General features: G+C 43.3%; 3 protein-coding genes across 3 annotated transcripts; 1 reads left to right on the top strand and 2 right to left on the bottom strand.

Moving 5' to 3' along the window:
• Nucleotides 1-795: 795 nt before the first annotated feature.
• On the top strand, nt 796-6523 carry LOC116259457 (linoleate 13S-lipoxygenase 3-1, chloroplastic-like). Its single transcript, XM_031637292.2, has 8 exons — nt 796-1311; nt 1411-1691; nt 2260-2497; nt 3575-3907; nt 4095-4180; nt 4736-5145; nt 5245-5511; nt 5616-6523. Exons 1-8 carry the CDS (start codon nt 951-953, stop codon nt 6370-6372), a joined length of 2733 nt encoding a protein of 910 aa, XP_031493152.1. The 5' UTR covers nt 796-950; the 3' UTR covers nt 6373-6523.
• A 9005-nt stretch (nt 6524-15528) lies between these two features.
• On the bottom strand, nt 15529-16298 carry LOC116258994 (copper transporter 5.1). Its single transcript, XM_031636568.2, has one exon. The coding sequence runs from the start codon at nt 16173-16175 to the stop codon at nt 15741-15743; it is 435 nt and encodes a 144-aa protein (XP_031492428.1). The 5' UTR covers nt 16176-16298; the 3' UTR covers nt 15529-15740.
• Nucleotides 16299-17778: 1480 nt separating this feature from the next.
• LOC116259239 (cation/calcium exchanger 4-like) lies at nt 17779-20980 on the bottom strand. The gene has a single exon (XM_031636957.1). The coding sequence runs from the start codon at nt 20573-20575 to the stop codon at nt 18587-18589; it is 1989 nt and encodes a 662-aa protein (XP_031492817.1). The 5' UTR covers nt 20576-20980; the 3' UTR covers nt 17779-18586.

The following is a 20980-nucleotide window of genomic DNA, read 5'->3' as shown; positions in this document are numbered from 1 at the left end:
TCTTCGCCGGAACTCTAAAACTATTCAATCTCGTTCGCCAGAAGAGTTGAACGCGCTGGTCCGGTGATGAAAAGTTACGGGGGACGATGCGTCTCAAACAAAATAATTAAGTAAAACGTGTTTGCTCGAGAGAAGGTTCCTCGGATTTAAGGTCACTGTTGCAATGGCGACCACGAGCACTCCCGACTTTTCATCTGGGGACCTCGCAGCTTCTTTTTAAGATTTAAAATTGTCATCGTCCCATTAGAAAAAGTGACCAAGTTGGCATTTTTACAACGTGGACATTCAAGCACAATAACATATAATTTTCGAAATCATAAATTTGCTTTGAACAGATCGAAAAAGTTTTTTCGCTCTGAGATCTCTTGTTGTCAAAATCATAAGCTTGAATCGAGTCATGATCTAATGGCTAATTAATTTTAATTGGGTATCTTAAATTAATGTTCACACTTAATTTATATTTTGAAAAAAAATATTCTTTATATATTTTTTTTAACTGATAAAGAAGTTGATTAACGAAAATGACAAAAAGGGTCCTTGAAGTTTTTTGCTTGGGATTGAGCTGACAAACAAGGGGTTCGGAGACACGTGAGACGCGATGGACACATGGGAGGCTTGCTACTCGGTATGGTAGGCGACAGCGCAACGCTGATGGCTGACCGCCGCAGAATTGGCTCCGTGTGTTAGGTCAAACTCTTTCCCTCACACACACTCTCTCTTTACCGTGTGTCATGGCCGGTGGGAGGACCTCCTCTTACTTTTTGCGAGCTCGCGCGTTTATAAATACGAGCACAACGGATGATCGGCCATCCAGGTGATCCTACAGCTTCCCGCCTTCTCTCCTCCTCCTCCTCTTCTTCTTCTTGTTTGCTTCGATCACTAGGAAAACAGAAATTCTTTGCTTCCATCACTAGGAAAGCAGGAACTCCATTGGAGGAGAGAGTGGAAGAATGGCTGCCATCGTGAAAATGGATGGCCAAGTCACGAAGCGGCCCTCATTTTTGGTGGGTGCCCCTCCGGTTTCCATCGTAGAGAGGAGGATGGTCTCCTTCGGACTGGGGACCGGCTCTCCCCTTCCGGCGGCCCGCACGAGGAAATGCCTGCGGCCGACCATGGCGGTGGTGAGCGACAGAGTGCAGACGGCCGCGGTGGCGGAGAAGGCCGTCAAGTTCAAAGTGAGGGCCATCGTCACCATCAGGAAAAAGAACAAGGAGGACCTCAAGGACATCATTGGGAAGCATATCGACGCCCTCTACGATCGGTTGGGGAAGAACGTTCTCCTCCAGATCGTCAGTACCGAAATCGACCAGAGTACGCGACGATTCCGCATTGATCCTTTTCGGCTAATTGGTTCAAGTGTGAGCGAATTTTTAATGCGTTTGATTTTGTTTTTGTGGTGGCGACGAGTAGATACCAGGTCGGCGAAGAGGAGCAACGAGGGCGCGCTGAAGCACTGGCTCAAGAAGTCGAACGTCAACGCCGAGAAAGTGGAGTACACGGCGGAATTCGAGGTGACGTCGGACTTCGGAACGCCGGGGGCCATCACGGTGATGAACCAGCACCAGAGGGAGTTCTTCTTGGAGAGCATAGTGCTCGAAGGGTTCATCGGCGGACCTGTCTATTTCACATGCAACTCCTGGGTTCAGTCCACCACTGTTCATCAGGAGAAGAGAATTTTTTTCACCAACAAGGTAAAAAAACACTAAAAAAGTCTTTCTCCCTCTCACCCTCTCTCCACATAAGACCACAGGTGCCATGTCATGGATTCTAGAGTCTTGTCCTGCTATTTCTGACATCTGTAAAACACTACACATGTCCCTGTCTAGAACAACCAGCATAAAGTCTTTCATCTGCCTCCCAGAAAGAGCATTTCTACTTATTTCAAATTGAAGCTGCCCAGCTTCAAATCCAAGCAATTCCAGAATTTTTCAGTCCCTACCATTAAGCCTATTACGACGGCAACATTGAAGTACGAAGAGTACTAATTTTCTGCAACTACCAATTTATTCTACAAGTTGAATGAACTTGTTAGATGAATTTAAAAGCCTTTCATCTTAAAGGTTTATGAATAATGAATGGTGGCGAAGCTGATCTAGATTGAAGCACAGCTACGTCCTGAACAGTAGTCCATTAAGAATATGATAACAAAAAGAACAAAAAAAGAATGCCTTTCTTCCATACCCATGGTACATCCACATGATGCATGCGGATTCTGCTAGTGATCTGTGATGACGACTGACGATTGTTTTGTGGGGACAGGCTTATCTGCCGTCGGAGACTCCAGAAGGTCTGAAGTACCTGAGGGAGAAGGAGTTGAAGGAGATCAGGGGAGACGGGTCAGGGACCCGGAAGCTCACCGATCGGATATTCGACTTCGACGTCTACAACGATCTGGGGAACCCGGATCAAGGTAGAAACATGCAGAGGCCAACGCTGGGAGGGGAGGAGATTCCATACCCGAGGAGGTGCCGTACCGGCAGGCCCCCCACGGATTCCGGTCGGTATCATGCCCTATCTGTTTCTTTCTTTTTCCAGTTATCTTCTCCGTTTTTCTTTCTTATCCCGTGTTCTTGTGTTTCGTGCTTCTTGGAAGGAGAAAATGATGGCTGCGGGAAAGCTTATTCCACACGGATTGAATACTTTAGTCGACTATGTAGCTATATTTATTGTGCATGCGCTCAATTCCTCCTTATTTTAAGAACTATAATATTAGTTTTGGGTCGCTATGATACTGGTCAGGTTTTAAATTTCCTTTTTTAAAAGTTTATGTGAGGAAGATGACAGCGATATTTGGTTCACTTATGGGCCCAGCTTTCTTTTCTTTAATGAGTTTTTTGGACTTCTCTTTCGGATCCCCATCTTTACTCTGATGTTTGGAAAATTGAAAACGGCCTTGCCTTGTGCTCGATAACTAAGACTCTTCAAAACCAAATTTTAAAATATTGTGGGGTATAGATCTTTGTTTTACTGAGTCAGGTTTCGACCATAAGGTGATCATCGAGCCATCTTCTGTTTCTCGGATGATGAAGTAAACAAGGAAATATCTTTGCCGGTGATGGCTGTAAATAAGATTTTTTCGGATCCCAACGTTGATATTATATTCAAATCTGAAGCTGGCAGTTCTTTTTGCAACAACCCAACTAAGCTTTTTTCTTTTCCTCAAAAATTACTATTGGCTTCATTTGGAACTTTAACAAAGAAGATGGAATTTCCAAATATATTATTTCCCACTTGGTTGACATGACATAGGATGTAAGAGGCATGAAACTAAACCACACAACTTTCCGATAGTGGGGTTCGGTGTCCTCCTACTTTAGCCATTTTTACCAAAAGAAAAATCCTTCCTATGGCACAAGTTGGAAAGGGAACCCTGGCCCGAAGCTTCTTAGGAGCAGTGATAAAACTCTTTCTAAGTATATCTTTTGACCCCAATCAGTAAACATGCATGAAAATTAAAGAAAATGCAAGCATATTTACTTCCATGAACCATAGAAATGTATGAAAATTATGATGGTTAAGTTAATCAGACCGTCTAATCTGTTCCTTTCTTCTTCCCCTGTCTGAACTACAACAGATATATCATGTGAGAGCAGGATCGAGAAGCCCAATCCAATGTACGTGCCGCGGGATGAAGCTTTCGAGGAGATGAAGCAGGAGATGATTAAGGAGTGGAGGCGCAGGGGGGTGCTGCACAACCTGATACCTTCACTCAAGGCCTCCATCTCGAAGGACAACCATGACTTCAAGGGCTTCCTCGAGATAGAAGGGCTCTACCGCGAGAGCCTGGTCCGCAAGTTTGGGCTCCACGATGAGATATGGAAGAAGCTGCCTCTGCCCAAGCCTGTGAAGAAGATCGAAGAATCGAGCCTGGGCCACCTGAGATATGACACTCCCAGTATTCTTTCCGGTGAGCACGGTTCCCGTCCTTCATCTTTTAGAATTAATTCCGTGAAGATTCCAGCCCCACTGGTGGGCAGCGGCTTCATTCCGTGTCTTTAATGGCGCCCTTCCCTCAAGCAACCAACGCTTGGATTTTTTTTAAATGGTTGTCTTATCATTGATAATGCATTAATGTTCGTTTTAAATTGCGACAGTTGATAAATATGCATGGCTACGAGACGACGAATTCGCCCGTCAGACCTTAGCCGGCGTCAACCCCGTGGGTATCGAAAAACTGAATGTAAGGGCTCTCTCTCTACCTCTTTTCCTTAGATATATATATAAAGTTGATGATGACTCATGGTTGGCATACTTAATCATCTAATCATCTAACTAAGATTAGGTAGATAAATAAAATGACTAACTAAGGTTGTTCATCTACAGTAAATAGATACTTAAAAGAAAATAAAACACATAAAATGATATTTTGATCATCATTTTCTTTTTCTCTTAACCATTTATCATTTTTAATTAAATGATTGAATTGCAAAGCCAAGTCATTGTCAACATTATATATAATTGCCAATTTGAGTGTCACATCAATGAGTGGGGAAGTTGAATCAATTACACATGGGACCTCAACTTTTCGAAAAGTGTGAGCAAACGTGCCTTAAAAGGTGCGGAACAACATGTTCCCAGTAACTTCGCAAGCAATTGGCTGTTAAAAATCTCTCCCTCTCTCTCGTAGACACGGAGAAGGCACGCCGTGGTTACAATATGTATATGGTCTCTTTTTGACGGCGGAAGATTTAGGTCAGCGCCATTCTAATTTACGAGCACTGCCTCCGATGTTCAGGTGTTTCCTCCCGTTAGCAAGCTTGATCCGGAAGTGTATGGCCCCCCTGAATCCGCCATTAGAGAGGAGCACGTCATCGGTCAGCTCGACGGCATGTCGGTGCAACAGGCTCTCCAAGAAAACAAACTCTTCATGCTGGACTACCACGACATTTACATGCCGTTTCTGGACCGGATCAACAGCCAGGATGGCCGGAAAGCCTACGCCACTCGCACTCTCTTCTTCCTCACGCCCTTGGGCACCTTGAAACCCATTGCCATCGAGCTGAGCCTTCCGCCGACGCTGTCCGGTTCCAGCTCGAAGCGAGTGCTGACCCCGGCGAGCGACGCCACCAGTCACTGGCTGTGGCAATTGGCTAAGGCCCATGTCTGCTCCAACGATGCCGGCGCTCACCAACTTGTTAACCACTGGTAAGTCCATGCTTTGCTTTTATTTTTTGTTCTTGAGAGGAGAATTGGCTGTCATTGGTCGCGTTAACTTACCGTCGCCAACTGTTTGATGAAATGCAGGCTTCGGACTCACGCCTGCGTTGAGCCGTTCATACTGGCAGCACACAGGCAGCTTAGCGCCATGCATCCCATAATGAAGCTGTTGCATCCCCACATGAGGTACACGCTCGAGATCAACGCAATGGCCCGGCAGATCCTCATCAACGCCGGAGGAGTCATCGAGTCCTGCTTCACGCCGGGTCCCTACGGTATGGAGATCAGCGCCATGGCCTACGACAAGGCTTGGCGCTTTGATCAAGAGGGTCTGCCCGCAGATCTTTTGAGAAGGTCAGCAGCAGCAGCTTTTGCCTCTCTATCATGTAATTCTGCGTGTTTGCTTCATGGTTTAAAGGAGGCAAATTTTAGACTGATTTGCTTGATCGTTGCTGCAGGGGCATGGCCGTCGAGGATCCAAGCCAACCACATGGGCTTAGGCTGTTGATCGAGGACTACCCATACGCAGCAGACGGGCTGCTCATCTGGTCCGCCATTGAGACATGGGTCAACGAGTACGTGTCCTACTACTACCCGGACGCGGCCACCGTCCAGTCGGACGCCGAGCTCCAGTCATGGTACGCCGAGTCCGTGCACGTTGGCCACCGTGACAAGCGGCGCGAGAAATGGTGGCCGACGCTGAACACCCCGGCGGACCTTGCCTCTATCCTCACCATCCTCATCTGGCTCGCCTCAGCCCAGCACGCCGCCCTCAACTTCGGCCAGTACCCATACAATGGATACGTCCCCAACCGGCCGCCGCTGATGAGGCGGCTCGTGCCGAGGGAAGTGGACCCGGAGTACCGGAACTTCGTCCAGTCGCCGGAGAACTACTTCCTGACGTCGATTCCCAGCGTGCTCCAGGCGACCAAGTTCATGGCGGTCGTCGACACGTTGTCGACGCACTCGCCGGACGAGGAGTACCTGGGCCAGCGGCCGCACCAGTCGACGTGGAGCGCGGACCTGGACATGATCGAGGCGTACTACAAGTTCGCGGCTGAGATCCAGAAGATCGAACGGGTCATCCAGCACCGGAATTCGGATCCGAACCTTCGGAACCGGTGCGGCGCCGGCGTGCTTCCTTATGAGCTCATGACGCCAAGCTCCGAGTCGGGGGTCACCGGAAGGGGCATCCCCAACAGCGTCACAATTTGAAAAGGTCCAGATCCAACCAAGAGATTCTTTTAGCGAGATATAAAAGATAAACCAAATTAAATAAGCACTGTGCTTAATTGGTAATTTATGATGTAATTATGTAATTTTGTACTATAATAATAAGATTTATTTCATATTGTCTCTACCAAAATCTCCACATACAACGCTTTCTCTGAGCGCCTTGCACTGCATCGTATGATATTTACTTATTTACTTTTCTCTCAACTATTCAACCGAACTAAATTAAAGACATAGGAATCAAGCACTTAAGGGTCTGACAGCCACCTATATATATACAGGATAGTTGGTATGTTCCAGACCTTCAATTTTTATTAGAAGGCATTTTAATCAATATATGAACATTCCAATGTGTTTGTCTTAGTTCCAGTTATTTTCGAGTAAACGTTGATTTTTCACTATTAAAAATGTGATGTCATAAGAGCCATCTTTTTTATTATAGAAACATTTAAACTTAAAAAATGACTAATTTAATATACGATTCACATCAAAACATCTTCAAGTTCATATATATAAAGTTAAATTAAACAAAAAAATGTTTTAGCAATCGATTTTTTGGTGTCTGGTTTTCGTCTAAGATGTAGTATTCTGGGATCTACCTATATATATATATATATATATATATTCAAACACCTGGCTTTCTAAAGGCAACTTGTACCATATTTTTTGTGGTGTCTAGGCAAAGCTAGAAATAAACTAAAAAGGAATACATATGTAGATTTTTAATCACATGACCAACTGATACATAAGTAGATTTTTAATCACATGACTAACTGATACATAAGTAGATTTTTAATCACATGACCAACTGTTCCCGAGGGAGTTGCTCCAACAATCACGACAAGAGTTGATAGGCAGCCAGTTCCAATTAGGCAGCCAGTTCCAATTAAGCAGTCAGTTTCAATTTTGAATCTCAGTGTAATGCCCTAAAAAAAATTTAGTTTCGCATTGAAGATTGTGAGAGATCTTCAAGTACTTATAAAGAGAGTTTTTCAATAGATAGTTGTCCTGGTTCTTAGCTTTTTTGGAGTTCGAGTTGAAACTGGTAGAAGGCGAGTTGGGATCCGCCGAACCAAGGACCCAAGCCCATAAATGAGTCGGGTTATTTCAGTGGTATCAAAGCCGGTTCGACACTCAAAACTAAAGTTTCACACGCACGAACGCATGTGCCTTAAGGGGGTGGATTGTAACACCCAAAAAAAAATCCGAAAGTGCCCAGAAATGGGTAGGATTGTTACACTCATAGCATATGAGGGCTTTGTGGTACACCATTTTAACTCTAACCAGCGAATTTCTGCAGTAGTCAACTTCAGCTGGAGCAGGAATATATTCTGTTTCATGGTGGAGAAAGGGAAGATCAGAACAGCATCAGCAAGTGCTCCCCCCACATTAAACTGTGGCCGACGGTCCAACGTACATATATAAAGAAAAGAAAACACTACATGCCGATGCAATGTTGATTAAATAACTTCACATGATTTACACGTGATTCGCTTGCATTTAATAATTAAGTTCAGTACCTTTTAAAAAATTATATGTGACATGGAAGCTGGACATCTACAAAGGCAACCTGATTAACTATACATGCAAATTAGTTAAGACACCTATGCACTCTGATTACTCATAAATATCAGTATCATAAAAAATCATTTCCTTATTATTTTTCTCTAGATTAATCTGATGGAGGACATGGTAGGTCAGGCTATAATTTGGATGTAGTATAATTTATAAGGTATGAATAGACAAATAACATAAGAAATTTTAGATATTTCAAAGCAACAAACAAATTAATTGTCTTCCCTGTTTCCATGCGCCAACCTAGCTTTTCGGGTTTAGAGCTTGCTTCCAGACCAATGTGATTCAACACAAACTAATTAATTGATTTCAACGAAATACAACAGTGACAACAAATTAAAGAATGCTTCTACACGCAAGATTGTGATTCTTAGTACCGAACTTGATCTCTTTATAAAAGCCAGGAACGCAACGAGCTAGTGAAGATTGCGTAAGCAACTTGTAGAATCTGTAAAGATTAATCGAGGTTTTGCATATAATAACTTCTAAATGTCATTTAGTTGTAAGTACGAATATTCAGTTTCGTTGTCGCAAGCAAGATTATTAAACATTGCAGCCAAGACTTTATAAGTGTTTATTTTGGTCCAATTATCGCTACCCACAACCAGAAAATGAATCACAAATTGATAGAAACAGGTTCAATGAATCTCATAATGTGGGTAGCGTTCTAAACGGTTTATATATATATATATATATATATATATATATATATATATATATATATCAAAACCAATAACTTAACAGAGCGTTTGGCAAGAAAAATACTAGTACAATGCTTTGCAAATCAATGTTAACAGTTGGGGCATAATCATGAAACACTTGATAGATCTATAAAATGCCAAGTATTTTATAAATCTGTTCCGATCAATGGGATAGGTTCAGGAAACATTGTGCTAATGTTCATGTTACCAAACAACTGCTAAGATTATGTTTGATTGGATGTTATCATAACAGGTCATCTGGTCCTGCCATTTTCCATGAGAACAGTTTCAAGTAATAAGGAATGAGGCATGCCAGTGTTTATCGAGTTGCCTCGCATGTCCGTTCCATAGTCCCTCGTCACAGATTAGTGCAGGAAAACTCTGAATTTGTAACTCACGAACAGTATGTTCTGTCATTCCTTATCTGTTGTTTATATTTCGGGTGAGCGAGACGGTTTTCTCATTGCTCAGGTGAGAGCAGAAGCCAAGTCCCTAAGGTCCATGTTGTGTCGATACCAAGTGGTCAGATTTCCATGTGTTTCAACTTACACATATGACTCACCCCGGTTATGGTAGAAGAACATAGCCTTCCATACTATAGTTGTGCCTCCAACGCGCCCCAAGTCCACCTTTGAGATACAATTCGACAAAATAGAACTACAGTGTTTGCAGAACACGCCGTTACAAAGTGTGTCCACATTGTCATGGAAGATAATATAACTTAATTATATAGAATAACCGAAATATCTTGAGACAATACCTTGTACATCAATTCACAAACTCACGGTGGAATTTGAAGGCATAGAGATCACGCTGTTAGTAACTTTGTATATGTTTTTTGAGGTATTGGACGTTAGATCTTTTTGCTGTAAAGAATTTGAGAAGACTGATCCGATCTTCTCCACTTAAGTTATATGAACTTGTGTCTACATGTATTTGAATTGCTTGATTCGAACTATTTTCACTCCTATTCCACATCATATGGGTTTCAACGCATATTGGTAGTAAGTTTCTCTTGGATTGCTACCCTTAACGAGGGTAACTGCATTTCCGATGACAGTACCACCTCTTCGCCGGCAAAGCAGAGAACAGGGAACGGTAGTGCGAGGAGCCCACACCTTATCAAGCGTCTTCTAGTCATGTCATTCACGCTTCTTGTGGACCGCCTTCTTCCGAATCTTGCGAAGCGTCTTTCTGACTAAGGTTGACTGAATTTTCTCCCTTGTGCTCTATCTCGCGTACAGTAGAGGAGAAAGATTGCTTAACAGAAGCCCAGCATGAAACTTTTTCATATTTCGATTCTTCAATGGTGTGCCATTATCAGGTATGATTTTCAAAGGAAGATCAGAACAGTTTATGATGTTAACCTTGAGAAAGAGAAAATTCATTCTTTTAAGTACTTAATTCAAGGAAATGACCTCTGCTCGTTTGGAGAAAATCTTCTCGTTGTTGCAAAAAGGTACTTGTGGCCCTGATACAATGTCGATTGTCTCATCCACAATCAAATAGCACCTCTAGATCAAACATGAAAATGCCCTTCAACCAGTGCCGGAGATACATGAAGGCATGTGTGGGCCACTGCCCACACCAACCCATCACAAGTTTCATGAAAAAACTAAAATGACATTGTGATGACTTACAAATTGCATTGAGCTTTCACATCAAATCTACACTTGGGACTCTAGTGCCCATCAACCAGAATATTCTACATTCTCACTCCGCTGCTGCCATTAACCAGAAAAGGAACCCGCTGCAAGGACAAAATGTGAAGACAAAAAAGCTGTCACACTAAAAAACAAATGCCCTCACACAAAACATAAGATGCCTCAAGCTGCTTGTTAAATTTAACACGGGGGCAATGTTCTAAGCTGGTTATGTACATCATACTAGTCTATGAATTTTTGGAATGATGAAAATATCATCTATTAATGAAAAAAAGAAACCTTTTTATGAGGATGAAAAAGAAAATCTCAAAAAGTAAAAAGATTTTAAAAGTATATTGTTTAGATAATTACCAAAATACTTTTCTGCTCGCATATATGAGTTGCGTACACTAACGGCACACGCAATGGGTTGCGTGCTTCAACGGTGCAGGCAACTCACTCACTCCCCATACCTGTGGCCCATGCATCCAGAGACAACTTCTCGTTTATTTATCCCATTGGTTAAGCATTCTCCATCAAATTGATGGAAGCCCGATTATATGTAATGCACAAGATGCAGGTGTTGCTAGGAAAGTAGTGGACTACTTGTCCCAGCACTATTTTTCCTGAATAAGTAAAAGTCTAAGGGCATGTATCGTTGAGGAACCCGGCCGTGGTCTGGACCTCTTCAGCAATAGTAGTGTCTGGATCGCAGCACCTTCCGCCGGTGCTTCCTCCACAAGAGGAAGCAGCAGCTCCGCCACTTTCAGCTGGCCTCTGTTTCCGCCTTTCACTTCTTGGCCATGGCGCCGGCCATATAGAGAGAACGACAATCATAATAGAAGAAACTGCAACCCGTTGCCGATTCCCAGGATTGTACATTGCTATGCTTCAGTATGAGAACAATTGCTTCATTGCACTTCCAAGCACGTGTGACATTGGATATATAGTTGTAACTTAGTTCTATATGCTAATTAGATGTAAACTCTAATTGGATGTGCAATTGGGTGCTTCAGCAACAAGTTCTAAGATAAGGAATTCATGCAACGTGGGTGTTTTCCTTGCCATTCACGAGTAAACCTGCCATGGCGTCTTCAAAATCCAACACAGGTGTACAATCGTCCAAGTAAGCAAACAATAAGAAAAAATTCCTGGATAATGTCACCCAGATAATTATCAAACAATAGTATACACACTGGATAGATCGCTTCTGGGTATCTATCCTTCTGCATGAAAACTCCAAAATTTCTCTCTCTCTCTCTCGCTCTCTCTCGCGCGCGCGCATGGGATGAATCCTGCTTTCCACTAGATATCATATTATTACTGCCAGCCCTTTTTATGAAATCAAATTCTTCAATTTTAGAAGGGAAACAAGAAAGCAGATCTGTACAGACAGGTCCCTCTACAATCACAAGGACACCATACAGACCAGTTCGACTTGCAAACTTCTAGATTTTTGTTAGGAAATGGAAAGAAGAGGCATCTCTGCGATAAGAGTGAAATTTAAGTCTTTGTGTTGACAAAAACAATAGTCTATTTCTATACCATATATCAGTATGGGTGTACCAATGAGTTGAAGGTGCTGGCTAGCCTGGCTTCCCTAATATTCCAAAGTTGCAAACCTGGTCTTTATATAAGGATTACAAGGCCCATATTGTTATCAGATCGTATGAGGATTACAAAGGTCAGCCCCACTTTATATCTGATCATCCTTTTAAATGCCTTTATTGAATATCTGCAAATCTTGTCTGGAACTCAAGCCAATAAAATTCCTGTAGGATAAAACCATGCATGGCTTCAAACATGCACTACCAGCACCACCACTAGTTGAACATTTATGATCTATTTGAGTTCCCGGAGTACGCAAATCTTGCTAAGAACAAGTAAAGTCTCAATCCGATCATGTCAGGCCTCTCTCTCTCTCTCTCTCTCTCTCTCTCTCTCGTGCTTGACATCATCCGGCTTTCGTGTGGCCTAGTGGACTCACACCCAACAGACGATTAGACCGATTGCTCGTGAGAAAAGTCTGCATTCACTCATTACAGAAGCAGCAGGTGTATTCTATTCAGAAGCAGCACACATGAAATTGAGTCTACCTTCATACTCAGAGGTGTTAGAGATCAGGAGCCAAGTTTAATTAGGATCTACAAAAATGCCGAAGCCCCTCCTCTTCCCCTATCCTTAAGGGCTAAGACTGTTTCAAGACCTGAGTAGAGAGCTAGACAACTGTCAACTAAAGTGTTATATATCCACAGTTTTAGAATAGCACCAACCAGAATCAAACTGACAACTAGACTTTACCTTCGACAAGCTACCAACAGATTGAATTGTATTTTTATCCAACTACAAGGCTGCCAACGAGCCAACAGATTTCATCCACAGAAAGGGCCCATGCAAACTGCCGAAAGAATGTAATATATTGTCAATAGATAGTGCCCCGCCCCAAAAAGGAGATAATTAATTAATTATCCTCAATTCAGCCCCCAATTCTTCCAGTATAAAGCAACTTTCAGGCCATTATTGTTCTACAACTTGATGATAGTGCCCCTATTTTAGAAGAGCTTTTTCCTGCACAAACTTTGACTACAAGGGTCTAGATTACGAGCAACCTCATTCTTTTTAATAAAGGGATGCATGGAGGCCTATCCTCCGGCAGATGATTGAAGAATCTTGGCGTCACATTCTCAAATTGTCAAAGGTTGGCGTCCATCATACATCAGAAAACTTCCATTTAGATGATGAGAATCCAATACGGGCACCATAGAATTCTACTCCTAAACGATTTCCCAGAACAGGGTAGAGGTCAGCCAATGGCCTCTTCTTTCCCATCCTGATAAGCAAGATTCGCCTATCAGAGGACAAGTAAGATGGCACTAGGCGGCCATACACCTGTGTACACAGTATGCTCATTGGCGGCAGCATGGTAGCCCCTGCAACCTCTCCGGTGGCTTGCTTTTCCAAATTCTAACATCATTAGTAGTAACACTCAGTCTTAGAAGTCGTCATGTTGAACCGTTGCTATATAGTGGTAGGACATAGCTCCGGCTTGGTAAATCCATTAAACCGGACCTTTTCTTCTCCTGGATGAGACCAATCATGAATTAAAGCAACGATGTCACATTCATGTGAAAGTGTAAAAAGCTTAACTGATCACAGGGCCATTACATACGTAGGGAACTACAAATTTCCAGTTGTTTCTCTCAGCGTATGAAGTATGCACTGCTGCACCACATGACAGTACTGATATAGAAAGCAAGCTCAAGCGTGCAGTGGATGTTTGCTCTGGTGTGATTTTTGGTTAGAGAGCTTGTAAATGCACCGGATAATGTGCTCACACCTATTGCAATGGCAGACGAGGCCTTGAAGATAGCATCTACGTTTAGTGATGTGATGACTGCAGCTATATTTGATGCTGATCAGTGCAAAGAACTAAAGACGGGGTCTTGGGTGTTGCTGCTGCATCTGCAAATCCCCTTCGTTTTATTCATCTCTGTTACAGACCTCCAAATGGCTCTGCAAAGATGAATCTGGCAATCGCTGGGAAGGGTTTTAACATTTGATTGTGGCGGCTAAGCATCAAAACTGGGCTAGGATGTACCATTGAGCTCATGAAATTTGAAATGGGAGGATCTGCAGCAGCTTTAGGCGCAGCAAGTTCCATTGGCAGGTAAAACCACCAGGAGTAGACCTGACAGTAGAGGTCAACAACATCCCATGTTTAACAGATCCATTCAGGACATGGAGCTTTCAGCTCCTAGAATCCGTAGATATGTTCAGGCCATGCTTCATAGATTTGAATGTGATTTTGCTAAGTCATGGTAATAGATCTGACTTATTGCCTATCTAAAAGGGAAGCCGGCAGGTCTGCTCATATTTTGGAGAGCATGGCAAACTCCAAACTCAAGATCGGCTTCAAGCTTGGGGATGTTGTGTACGTGCTTTTCAACTGTCATGTGGCAGTTAAGGTGCAGAAGGTAATCGCGGGTAACTTTGGTAAGAAAAGGATTCCACATCGGAATTTCGTCACCGAGCTCAAGTGGTGGTATTCATCTAGATTTAAAAGAGGATGGCTGATGAAATGGTGGCAGATTTGCGTCCAGACTGCAATTTGGAAGCTTTGGATGGCCAGAAACTAAGGCTGCAAGGTGGAGAGATGGTTCAGACTGAGAATCTAGCTACTAAAATCTGGGTCAACTGTGTTGCTTGCTTTATGCTCAGGTTTAAAGAAGATTCGAGGGATCGAAAGGAGCTTGAGGCGTTGTTAGCTACTGGTTTTGTGGTGGATGAGTGGCCGAGGCTTCCTGATAAGGACCTGCGCATTCAGGTAGCTTTCGGGTGTGAAGAAAGTGGCCGTCCGGTGGTCCTTGCACTTGGGCAGGGCAGTAAAAAGAACCTTTTGTTTACAACCAGAACTATTCAGGCTAGGTGATGCTAAAGCAGGTTTTGATATCCTAAGATGAAATCTTATTTAGACTGACATGAACGTCTTTTTGGCTTCTAACAACAAATTTTCGCTTGGTTGACTGTGTGCTGTGTAGAATTTTCGAAGGTCGAGCTGTTTGCCCTTCCAATTTAGTTATTTTGTGGGCATTCGGCAGTAGATTTTCTATTCTCCGAATCAATCCCAGTCTCAACACTGTTGCTATGATTTCTTCACATGATCATGGCATAATGGATGCGCCAAGTATTTTTTTTTTTTAAGTATACATTCAATACAGACATCCACTAGCTTGCACCACGCAGTAATTATCCGGTAACATACTAAGATCCGCCCTAAAATTCCAGCTTAATCGAGGATATCTTTCCGGCGACTCAAATAGACGCATTATCCTAAGCAGCAAAAGGCGCTGATTTTCCGGCCGAACAAGACAATTATGAATACTGAACCAGCAATACTGGCCGTGCAGACAATCCACCGGCGACCAACCAAATAGTTAAATATTAATTCGAAAGAACTTCTAAAAGAAACAAATCCCATAGTTGTGAAGGTAAAACAAAGACAACTCATCTAGACGGGAAAGCGTCCACATGCCTAAATTCATTTTTCCGTTCTTTCCTAATAATAAACCCCCTAGAGGACATCCCCAAATATTTCAAAATAGAAAGCAATATTAACATTTGTAGGACTAACAAAGCGAAAACCTAAACGGTTAATTCATCCTCATCCTCCCTCGCGATCTCTTCCATCGTTGGTTTTGGACAAGAATTGAGAAGAGAAATTAAAAACCCCAAACCAAACAACATTATTTCCTTCGTTCTATTCCTATCATACAAGCGAAGTACAGGACTTTTCCCCGATTTCAGCAATCCAATTCGTTTGACACAAGAAAGAAGAAAAACAAACTAAAACGAAGGTAGGATACCAACGGCAACGGAAGCAGAAACCCCCGTGCAGCAGAGGATAAATAGACGACCGGAGGCCGTCGAGATCTCAGGCACAGGCGCAGGTGTTCTGTCTCGCGACCGCAGCGACGACGTCACCATCGACGTCTCTGAAGACGAGATAGCCGACTGTCAGCCCAAGGACGACCGCAATGAAGACCCCGGCGTTGAAGGACATCACGGCGAGCATGAGGAGGTAGCCGATCGCCGAACTGACGCCAAACGATGCGGCGACGGCGAGCTTGCGGCATCTGGACTTCACAAAGCCGGAAGTAGAGAGGAGAGGAGCCTCGACGCCGGAATCGAGAGAATTTACAGCGGAGGCCGTCTGGATACTAATCCGGAGTCTCTCAATGTATTGGTAGAAAGCGGCTAAGAGGAAGAGCGCAAGGAGGGAGAGACCGTAGCCGAGCCACGTCGTCGTCTTCCACCCGTCGAAGAGCAGGGTCGCGTCCTTCCCCCAGTAGAACGTCATGTGCATCATCTTGGCGTCGGGATCGGGAGGTCGCCGGATGAAAGCTTGGGAAATTCACCGGGAAAACGGGGGACTCTGGAGAAGACTTTGAGAATGAAACAAAACTTTGATGCCAGAGAAAAGAGGAGTACCGCGAGAAGCGATCGAATTGACGAGCCGGACTTTGCAAATGGACTAAGAAAATTGTTTTATTTCTACATTGCCATCTCCAGATGACTTTGGCTTGATAAGAATTAGTGGCAAAATTGCAACTATCGACATAAAATGGGGATAGAAAGAGGAACAATGATGAGTATTTTGTCCTTGCCGATGGATGATGGTGTTGCAGTACGCTTTCTCGCGCCGTGTAACGTGTACTAGACAACAACGTACGACTTTCTCGCCCGACCCGATCAGCACGTTAGGAACGGCAGAAAGGTCGGATTCCCCAGATCTTTCTCATATTTTACCTTTTTATTTTGAATGCATAAGCTATTATAAACCATGGAAGATATCTATTGTTTCAGTTTCAGGCAATAAACATTCACCAGCATGAACTGCCCGGGTGTCCCGTCCACCTTGCATCCCATTCACTTGGGACATCTGTCGGGGGCCAAACACATCTTTTCTTGTTCGGGCCCGAAGATTTATTTCTGCTTTGGCTCCTGCAGTCAATTTCGTTTCGGCCTATGAACGTTCTTGTAACAAAACACGATATATCTGCCATTATATCAATGATATTAGAACATGGTAATCTCAATTCCCATGAGGTTTTATTCACATTGCCTTGAAAAGGCACTTTTTCTTATTGGTGCAACGGATCATTTTCTATTCCATAGATTCCCCAGTGGTCGCTTGCTGATATATCAGATCATTTAAGCAATTGTTGTTTGACTCCAGCAACTATGTCAGGAAAACATAGAAAGACGAAATCTACCATGATACAGTGCAGTAACATGCGTTCAAATAAAGGAATCAATATAGTTTTGAACAGTTACAAGAACAAAAGCTTCTACCTCATTTGGTATGGAGCTAATGAGTAGAAATCACAATACCTTTTCTTTTGTATCTATTTTAGCATATTTGACTTCACAATTTTTTGTACACCATTTGTTTAGCAGCAAATGGTTGAATCATGTCATTCGCAGATCATAAGCTTGCAAAAATGACTGTCGGATTAACACATCGTGGCATCATCCACGGTAAAGGAACGCCGAGGAAAAAGGCGTCCCCTGATAGCAAGATGGAAACACCATTGCATCGACCCCAGATTAGGACGGCACATGATCCGGACCATAACTATAAACACCAAGTTCATCAGCCTCATTCCATCTCAGGACGCATGTTTATCAACAATATGTACAATGTCAAGACAACAAACCCAGAATGGATCTCATGAGATTCATCCATTCAGAGCTCACAATCAATATTTCCATGAGAGTAAATATGAAATACCCACAGATTACTCCAACATGGAACTATTTGTCTCAAGTATGATTTCCTGCATTTTTAAAATCAGCCCAAGGCAAGGAAAATCAAGCTATCATATATCAGCAAACTAAACTTGTATAGAACCTAGGGGGAACAAAGGTCCTCCACAAAATTCCAAAATTGAGCTATTATACAACAGACGTAGTGAAAGTGGCTGTTGAGTAGATACTGCATCTTCAAAGCCTTAACGCATTGTCCAATATAGAATACATGTTTAAAAACGAAAAAGGACAAGACACTCTAAGCATATACATATTGATGCTTCAATTTTCAAGCCTGAAATTGCAACGGAGTATAGATAGCTAATCCACAGAGAGCCTACATACATCCAAGAAAAGTGCGTAACAAATTATCAATAGAATGGCATGGAAGCACCAACCAAAAACGTCCCTTTGCAAAGTACGAACTCCTTATGCCAACACAGGACCATGCCACAACATCTTTATTGCAAGTTTTTGACATCTGACAACAGAGAGCAGGCTAACAGTTTTGCTACAGCCAAGCTGTCTGGAAAAAAATGCATGACGGTTGTTTCTATACATGGAATAAAGGAACTTGAAGGAAATGGAAACCCTCCAAGTACCGGAAATAGAAACTAAATTTCACTTCAACTTTGAATTTGTGCAACTAGAATTATCAAAACTGCTTAGATCATGTGAAAGTATCCATGTACAAATTGCACATTCTTTTCTGATGTATATATTTCTTCCATGTTAGCTTCGCTAGATCCAGGAGAATACCAAAGAGGTGGAAGAACTGCTTGAAGAACATAAGCATGCCAGACAAAGTGCCATGATTTAGGTTATAGAAGACCAGAGCATGAGCTGCAAGGCCAAACTGTGGGCTGCAAGATCACCATCATCTGCACTAAGAGATTCGGTGGAGCTTCTTTTGCATTAATGTCAGTCAGTAACTAGAATATGTGATGAACTCCCATACGTCACACAATGTCATTGTAAACCAGCTAATGATATGAGTCCCATTGCATTACCCACTCTCACAGAAAGAAAAATCAAATATAGGATGACCAATCCAACTCCTAACAGCTTGCTTGGACGCATATCATTCTTGGGTAAAACTATGAGAGCCCAGATGAGTCCAGAAAAAAGAAAAGCCATGGTGTAAATCAGGCTGCCGTCTCTTGGAACTATAAATGCTCGGGGCCTAGCTGACCAGGCTCCAAGCAACATGGAAACCCCTAAACCAATAAGAGTATTGAACATTGGTCCAGCGTAACAACCTGAGAATGCGATTTGGACACCATCCCCACCATTCAGAGACAAAGCCACGTTTGACATCAAATCACCGATCGAGTTTCCCCATGCCAATACAGTCAATCCAAGAATTGAGGGACTGATTCCAAGTATTTCACCCACCGCAACTAAGAGAGCTACAAGTTCATTAGCAATAATGTAGAACCATATGATACTCATAACAAATCCTCCTGAGACCCATGGAAATAAGAACCTCCGGGGAGGTTGTTCTGAACTTGTGAAATAATATGCAAGGGTCCCAAGACTTATGCCGACGATGGCACCTGTAACATAGACAGCCAGACTAACTGATAATGTCCTCTTATCCTGTGTATTATAGAGAACAGCTAGCAGGAGAGGAGCTAAGGTAGCACTTGCAACAGCATACCCTTTAGACCATCTGCTATCCTCAAGAATGGGTATTGTCAACCGTCTTGGCAATGACAAAGGAAGATCTAAAACAAGGAAGAAAATTTTCAAGCACGAAAACAAAGAACAATTCAATTCATCCTCTTCGCTTGAATCCCATAAGGATCTCTTTTCATCTACGACCATTTTCAGTGACTGATTTGAGTATATGGCAACATTTGATGCCCACATCCATTGGGGCAATGTAGTATACAGATGAGCCACATCATTGGAACCGTCCCCAAGTGTTTCCACATCCAACAATGGACTAAAGATAGAGTCATCGTCTTCGGCCCTCTGAGAAAATACACTTCCTCTCACGGGAAGCAAGGGCATCACCGCGTCTAAATGAAGTTTTCTAGCATGCTTTCTCAGCAACTCATTGGCAGCAACCACAAATGCATACACCAAATATATAGAAACAAATGCCACAGCTCCCCAGACACTAACTTCACCAACGATCAAAATTAGGCCAAGAGAAACAAGAGTAACAAGGAAGAAGCAGACGTCCCTGATAAAACACCTACGGTCAATCTGAGGCTCGTATCCAGAAACACAGAGTGATACAGCACCGGCAACAACACAAGTAACGAAAACGGCACCTCCCAGCACGCTATTAAGCCCCACGTCGTCGGGACCTGAGCCCACAAATGCAGCAATACTGGCAAACACATCCGGTGCGCCATTGCCAAGAGGAAGAAGAGAAACGCCCGCAACAGTTGGAGGCAGATTCAAGAGGTTTGAGAGCTTCTCTAAGCAACAGCAGAAGTAGTCCGCTGCCGTATTTCCAAGCATATATAAAAGGGCAAGAAGCCAGACGCCCAGAAACATGTAACCAAGAGGACGAGCCCCGTCGCACTTACAGTAGAAGAACGTCAAGTAATCGAAGAACCCACCCGATGCACAATGCGAATGCGAGCGTAAGAACTCACAAGGATTAGCATATCCATGGTGTTCCTTCAATCCCGGGCAAACCGATGGTTTCTCTATCGTAACATTCTTCTTCGTGCCCAAACTATCATCCACCACCACGCTCGAGGAATTAACCCCCGATCCCACAAAATCCGTTGCCGATTTTTCCATGAGAACACGACCAGTGAACGGGTTCCTCTTCAAATCCGGGTAGTTGCCCATCGCCAAAGTCCATTCAGGAGAACGAGCAACAAGGTTTTCACGAACAAAAAAATCTGGATTGTACAACGAGTAGACGAACAGCAGGGCACATAAAGAACTGATAACCGACCGAACGTTCGAATTCTTCTGATTCCTCGGCGCCATATCCGAAGCTCTAGGACCCAGAAATGGGAAACTTCAAACCAGGCGCCGCAAAAAACAATCCGTCACATCAAATTCCAAGAACGACCAACCAATCCCCCAGAGAACCGTCCATAGATTCAGAAATCTTGCATACTTTCGAACCAATAATTAGATTAGATCGACCGAGCGGAAAATCAGAAAACCCTAATCGGGAGACCCTGACCAGAAGCGACCCAATGAGGTTGCAAAACAAGCACCACGGATGAGCAAAAAAGAGCAAGATGATGCTCCTTCGTTTTGCTTCGCCCCCACCTTGCGTTTCTCCGCTGCTGATAATCTCTTGCCCTTGTCTGTTTGCTTGCGTGGGGGACGATCATGGAGGGAAATTTCCGGGAGTTTCCCCCTGTTTCTCTCTCTCTCCCTCGC

The sequence above is a fragment of the Nymphaea colorata genome, chromosome 8 (assembly GCF_008831285.2).
Source record: "Nymphaea colorata isolate Beijing-Zhang1983 chromosome 8, ASM883128v2, whole genome shotgun sequence".
NCBI classification, from domain to species: Eukaryota; Viridiplantae; Streptophyta; class Magnoliopsida; order Nymphaeales; family Nymphaeaceae; genus Nymphaea; species Nymphaea colorata.
Note: the sequence above shows the minus strand (reverse complement) of the source record. Positions and strands in the feature narration are given on the sequence as shown.